At 34.0% G+C, this 7,675-nt stretch overlaps 1 protein-coding gene across 1 annotated transcript; it reads left to right on the top strand.

The window, feature by feature from the left end:
• Nucleotides 1-3,284: 3,284 nt before the first annotated feature.
• On the top strand, nt 3,285-6,863 carry LOC112524858 (WD repeat-containing protein 44-like). The gene is made up of 7 exons (XM_025134804.1): nt 3,285-4,343; nt 4,430-4,520; nt 4,691-4,848; nt 5,012-5,063; nt 5,354-5,433; nt 5,524-5,617; nt 5,707-6,863. Exons 1-7 carry the CDS (start codon nt 3,285-3,287, stop codon nt 6,234-6,236), a joined length of 2,064 nt encoding a protein of 687 aa, XP_024990572.1. The 3' UTR covers nt 6,237-6,863.
• Nucleotides 6,864-7,675: the final 812 nt, after the last annotated feature.

Raw genomic sequence — 7,675 nt, forward strand, 5'->3', positions numbered from 1 at the left:
GTAACTAACCGTGGATAAATATAATCAAATACATGATATAGTTCTTATTTTAAATATAAAATATTAAATATAGTTAGGATGATTATTGAGTTCTAACAGAATACTTAGTAATTTTTTTTTAAATTATAATATTAAACCAAAAATAAATTACTTCGCCATTAAACCTGAATTAAATTATAATAAAACAATTGAATTAAAAAATTACAAAAAATGAGAACTTTTATATTTTTTTAATTTTTATGATATATTCAAATTTATATTTTATTAAGAAAAACATTATTGCTTGTTTAGAACCATATAAATTCGTATTATAATATCGACAGAGACCAAAAAAAATAAAATAAAATATTGAAATCAAGATATATCTCGTTGTATTGTGCGAGTACCATTCTAGTTAACGATAATGACAACATATATTTAACTTATTTTCAATTGCTCCCATTTTGGTTTATTATTAAGGCTTAAAACAAGTTTAGCAAGATACCAATGAAATTATAATGCATACATCTTTATAACTATTTTAAACGAAGGATATATGAACAATCATATATCAATATTGATTTTTTTTGGGTGCATTAATAATAATCTTGAGTAAATTACACATTTGGTCCCTATCTTTTAGTGAAAATTAGAGTTCGGCTGCTTACAACCCGTTCATTAGGGTCTTTATCCCCATGGTTTGTAATTTTCGTTACGTTTAGATCTTTCTAACTAATACATATCCTATTTGACTCTTAAGTGGAGGCATGCATATGCATCCCTCACATAAGGGCAATTACGTCTTTTCCTTTCCTCTTCCTACCCGTCATCATCTTCTTCAACACAATTTTTTTCATAAACAACATGAACATGCATATAAATACATTCAAGAACATGAACACCATGAACATCATGCTTTTCAACATTCAAGTTAAAAGACTACAGATAGATCCATAAGCACAAAGAATGTTCTTCAATCCAATAAATTGAACACAAATTCATACAAAAAACTGGTGATACAAAACCCCATGTTTGAACGAAAAACAAGGAAACTCCTACATTCAAATCAGAGCAAAAGAAAATCTTGAATAAAAAAAACAACAGAACCTCCAAATCTAAATCTTTTTAGTGACACGAGATATCTAAAATACCATTTAAAGCTATTTCCAACACCAAAATGGTATAAAACAAAAAGTTTTTTGTATTGATGAATAGTGGATCACTTAGGGTAAGAAGTCATCTATGGTATTTTTTTTTAATGATACGTTTTTATTGTATTTTGCTTTTAGTGATATTTCTAATATAGGATTGAAATGAAAAAAAATAATATATTATCTTTTTCGTCCTAAAATACGTCTCTATTATTATTATTTCAGTTTCTCTTAAATAAATATATCTATACTATATTATAAAGAATTTGACAAAAACTCTTAAAAATCATTTTTTATGCATAAAGTATTGTTTATTGATACATATTACCTAAAATTCATGATTACAAGTCAATTGTGGGTAAATACAACTTATTAAAGGTTCATTTTTGAATTTGTGTAACTAAATATAGATAAACATGATCAAATACGGGATAAACATTTCATTTTGAATATAAAAAATCTAAAATATAATTAGAATAATCATTAGTTATAACAAAATATTTAATTATTATCTTTATAAAAATTATATTTATTAAAGGATAAATAAATTATTTCATTATTAAATCTAAATCTAAATCATAAATAAACTATAGAATTAAATAAATTACACAAAAAACAGAACTTTAAATAGTGAATTTGATACTAATATCGATATATTTTTCCCCAAATTTTTATTATATATTTAAATTTATATTTTATTGAAAAAAAAAAACATTATCGTTTTCTCAAAACCACCAAAACTTGTATTATATCGATATAGATAAATAATAAAACGAAACATTAAAATTGATATATATCTCGCTATATTATGTGAGTACCCTTCTAGTATTTTCTAAAGTAAATGTTTGTTATCGATGAAGAACATTCTCATTCTCTCTCTAATTAAGGATAAAACTGTTATTTTGTTAAGTTAAAAATGCAATAATTATCCATCACTAAAACTTTATGTCTTTTTATTGCGGATATTTATTTTTTAACGGAGAGAGTACTAATTCAATGCAAATTTTGATATTTTTATTGTTACAATTGGAGTTAATCTAACAACAAGTATAATAAATCTTGGACCATCTCCAACGAGGACATTAAATCTTACACAAATATCTATGACAAAAGACATTAAATCTTACAACAAATACCATTTGGTATAATGAATAGTAAGACACCAATTTAATGGAACACGATGCATTTTTACACCATCTGCAGAACATAAAAAGAAATGGATCTAGAATCTTACATTTTGATATAAAATATAATATTACCCAATGAAAAATATTATTAAACTACTTTAATAATAATAATATAGCTAATGCTGAAATTGCTAAAATAAAGTAACTATTAAAGTTGAACATATATATTTTTAATATTTTATTATAAGAAAAATGATGCTTTAAAATCCGGAAATAATAAAAAAGAAATGTTACTGAAAAAAGAAAAGGGATAAAAGGAAAAGAATAATGAATAGCATTATTATTATTATAAAAAAGTGAAGGATGGATGATGGTAAAAGGCTATGGGCGTAGTAGGCGATCTATGGAATTGGGAAAGGTTTTATTGGCCCCGTTTAATCAAAACCGAAAAAGACATAAAAGTAATGGAACCAACATACACCAGTATTACTTCTCCTCCATCCACCCATCCATTTTCCTTTCCTTCCTTCTTCCCCATTTCAATTTTAACTACTAACCCTATTTCTGTTTCCATTTCCGTTTCCAAGAACAAGAACAAGGTAACAATGGTGGTATACATTTGCTTCATCGGTAATTTTTAGTTTTTAATTTTAATCTTCATGGAGACATTACCTAATCCCTTTCGTCATCATTTTGTGTGGGTTTTCGGTTTTACGTTAATTTCAACCCTTTCCTTTATCAATGCATGTATGTAATCCTTCGATTTCAGTTGGCGTTGGATCTGGATCCACACGACAGATATTTCCTCCTTTTTAAAAAAAAAAATATTATTATTAATATAATAATTATTATGATTAATGTTAGCTGTTGGAATATATATAATTGCCTTTTACTGATCTGGGTTGCTGTGTTATTGGGGTTTTTGATTTTTCCCTTTTTAATTCATTGTTAGGTGTGTTGATTCGAATTGCCTAGGCCTTTAAAATGGTCTCTCGTTCTTGTTCATGGGTTCATCTTTAAAACAATCATGGTTAGTTTATCCGAGGATGAAGAATGTCGATTTTTCGATGCTCAAGATACCATCATTGGCTCACTCGACTCACTTCCTGATCCAATCTCTGAAACCGACGAACCTAGTATCCATGGGGTTCATAATCATGATTTCCAATATCGTATCTGGGCTAATGCTCCTATAAGTGTTCACCAACGAAAGAATTCTTTCCTTAGATTCATGGGTTTAAGCTCAGATGCTAAAATCCTGGAACAAAATACGATTGATGATGATTTATTGAAGAAGGAAACTCACGATAGGATGATGCAGATCAGTGGAACTGTGTTGAGAATCCCACTTGAAGAAGATTCTTTAAGTTCTGCTGTTTCCAGAATTCAAGATTCTAATGGTAGTACGAACTGCAAAGAAGAAGAAGTAGATGGACACAACATATTGACCCGATTAGAAGTTGTATCGTCTCCATCGGTTCAGAAACTCGTAGATAGACACATTAAGGTTGCTGACACCATGGCGAAAACGATGAACAGAGTAAAGGGTCAATTCTTGTGCAGGTTACGATCCATGGCGTGCATTGTTCATAAAGAAGGAAGGTCTGATGGTTTTGGTTCACAGGAAGTTGGTTCGCGTCACTGGCCCAAGGTTCAAAGAGTCAAGGTTCGCCACAGTGGGAAGAGATTGAAGGAACTATCAGCCGTATTTATTGGGCAAGATATCCAAGCTCACAAAGGTTCGATATTGACCATGAAATTTAGTCTTGATGGCCAATATCTGGCTAGTGCTGGAGAGGATGCGGTTGTGCGCGTTTGGCAAGTGGTGGAAGACGAAAGATCGAATGACATCGACATCCCAGATGTCGACCCCTCTTGTCTGTACTTCACGGTGAATAATCTTTCTGAATTGGCACCGTTAACGGTTGCTAAACAGAAGATTAGTATGCTGAAGAGCCTAAGAAAGACTAAAAACTCAGCTTGTATCATCTTTCCTCCTAAAGTGTTTCGGATACTGGAGAAACCAGTTCATGAGTTCCATGGACACAAAGGGGAAGTCCTGGACCTTTCATGGTCTAGGGATAACGTGAGTAAATTTATCATAATAATTTCCTTGAATGCGATTGAAATTTGTTAGGTTAATCATTTAATCTTGTTGTTTTCTTATTGTAGCTTCTGCTATCATCATCGGTTGATCAAACCGTCCGGTTATGGAGGGTTGGGAGTGATCATTGCGTTAAAGTCTTTCCACACAGCAACTACGGTACGTTCATCAATTTGGATTATTCATGTCAGGGAAGGTTCAAATGAGAACCGTTTTATGATAAATAATACATGAAATAGTTGGTTTATCAAAAATATTTGTGGTTCTCATTTGAAATTTCCTCAATTCATGTACATTTGGTCATAATACTTACAATCGACAAACTGCAGTGACATGTGTCCAGTTCCAGCCTGTAGACGAAGATTATTTCGTAAGCGGTTCAATTGATGGAAAAGTTCGGACTTGGTCCGTTTCCGGTTGCCAGGTTGTTGATTGGATAGACGTACGAGAAATAGTCACTGCTGTGGCTTACAGTCCCAATGGAAAGGTTTGATTTTCTTCCATTTCATGTTGATTCATAAAGCCAGATCTGCATATATCAATAAAAGCCAGATCTGCATATATCACACCAGACCGGATTGGGTCCTGGTGTGATATATTGGACTTGTTTGGTTTGGTTTACTGAAAAAACCGCAGTTTCCTTGTTTCAGGGTGGAGTCATTGGATCCATGACAGGTTGTTGCAGTTTCTTTAGTTTGTCAGGTAACATTCTTGTTCTTCTTTGTTGCATTTGCTTTACAGTTATATCGAGAACTCGTGTTGATTGCCTTTCATAACACATGGTTCGGCTTCTAGAGGTTATTTTGCCAAACAACCTCTAGACAAGTGCCTTTTAAATCCATGACCACCTTGACAGGTTTTTCTGGACATTCTTTTGTAAGAAAGTGACATTTTTCTGTTAGTAGTCATGTTTTCAAACTTGTCAAAAAGGTCATAGATTTAATAAAACCTCTGTCGATCAACTCATTTGTGTCTTCCGTTTTACGTTTCAGATAATCATTTCCAACTAGAAGCTTCAGTATCGTTAAATAGTAAAAAGAAGTCGCCTTTCAAGAGGATAATCGGCTTTCAGGTATGTCCTTTGTTTTGCAGGTTCAATCCTTGATGCTACTTCAGAACCCTTTTTCCTAATTTTGGTTCACTTTCTTGATCTTATCTGTAGTTCTGCCCACAAGATCCAGCCAAAATTATGGTCACTTGCGGCGATTCCCATGTCAGAATTCTCCATGGCACCAACATCATTGCCAAATACAGGGGTATCGTCCCATCTCATCTTCACTCTCTAAATTGCAACTAGTTTTAAATCAATTTCTGTTTCTAAATTCTTGCAACTCATGAACACCAGGTCAACGGAATGCTGGAAATCCGTTATCTGCAGCATTCACTGCAGATGGGAAACGTATAGTTTCGGCAAGTGAGGATTCTAATGTATATGTTTGGAACTGTAACGATCAGAAAGGACCTTCTGTTTACCAACAAAAGACTGTCAGATCCTATGAATGCTTCTCTGCTGGTGCCTCAGTTGCGTTGCCGTGGTCTGGCCTGAAGGTTCATAAAAGTACAGGGGACGGGAGGGAGTTAGAAGACGGTTTGTTGAAACCGTTGCCATTTTCTTCCCCTAGTTACTTCTCTCTGGACCAAGAGTACTTTCCAGAGTCGATGCCAAAGGTTTCCGCAACTTGGCCTGAAGAAAAGCTTCCATCTTCTAGTTCATCCCCTGGCATATTGTCTCCATTGTGTAAATCTCGATACAAATTCTTCCGATCTTGCCAGAGTTCGTATAGTTGTCATGCATGGGGCCTGGTGATTGTTACTGCAGGCTGGGATGGACGGATCAGATCATTCCTCAACTACGGACTACCAGTAACTGTTTGAAGAAAAATTAGTCTTTATGGAATGAATGAGCATAACAAGACCATCAGTTTGATCATGTGGTACAACAAGAACACCCAAGACTCCATATTTGATTGAGGGATTCTCTGAATTGCTTATTCGAGAATTTTGTCTGCTGGCCCCTGGGTAGAGATGGAGTTATCGGGGATGGGGCCTGTTGAAGATGCTGAGAATCCGGTAGGTGGGTTTCATTTGAAATGGGAAGCTGGTGGTTGTGACGACTTTTTAGGAGGGGCCTAGAAAAGTGGTACGGCAGTGTTTTTGGGCAGTGGTGAATGATTGAGTACGAAGTGGGGTCGAAGCTAAACGAGGAAATGGGCAGCAAAGGCAAGTTATGTGCCTGTGGCTTTACTTTTGGTCCAAGCATTCTTCTGATAAAATGGGGGGTAAAAAGCAAAATATCTTCATGACTTTATTGGTGGGCATTGAAGGGCGATATTGTCTTTTACTTTACTTACAAAGTTGCAAAATGGTGTTTGGCATTTTGTAATTTGATGCAGCATCGTGTAGCAAAGGGATCGTTGTCTGGAGTGGATGCAATATGTACATACGTGCCATTTATATGGTTTTCAACTGTAATTATAATTTTGGCTTTAATGCTTTCTTTGCAAATGGTACAAAATAGATGATTATTCAATTTCAATCAAATTACCTGACCTAAATCCAATCTCCAAAAGCTAAAGTATTCTGAATCTCAATCTGAATGACACTTTAAGGTGAATCTTTGAGAACAACCCCTAGTACGTATCAATCGTTTGCAGGTCAAAAGGGAGAACAAGAATCAACATCTAACAGATACGTGAATTAAAATGATAATCCAATTGCATATCTATATATGATGATATCTTCATGAAAGGGGACCCTGGTGTTCACATCAATTGCATTCTAAGAAGATTAATACTTCAATAAAGAGATTCAAGACCTTGAAAGAACATAGACACTTTACCAATTTCTAGATATCTACTCCAAAGCTTAAACCATTGGGGTTACCAACACGATCGAAGAAATTTCTTCATTCAAACAACTGTAAAGCCTTGAAATTTCTTCATGCGGATGAACACCGGCAGATATAATAATTTTGGAAACAAATAAATATAATCATATAATCCGGATAAGTACGAAGGAAGTTCAACAAAAAGTGAAATCGTAATCAAAGAGACTGTAACATTACAATAGGCTGGATCACATCAACTCAAGCATACGACATATTCAATAACCGAAACTTAAATACATACTTTTTGTTCTTGGATTCTGGTCAGATCACCAGATTGGACATCGATTCACACAGGGAGATCCTCGACGGAGGTGGGAGTATGTTGGGAACTATCGGAAGGGGGGAATTGAAGATTTGTTGACATAAGAGGACAATCTTTGGCTTCTTCTTCATTCTCATCGTCGGAGTCGGAGGTGTTTAGGTTGAC

This window comes from Cynara cardunculus (genome assembly GCF_001531365.2).
Source record: "Cynara cardunculus var. scolymus isolate 2C chromosome LG 13, CcrdV1, whole genome shotgun sequence".
Taxonomy (NCBI): Eukaryota; Viridiplantae; Streptophyta; class Magnoliopsida; order Asterales; family Asteraceae; genus Cynara; species Cynara cardunculus.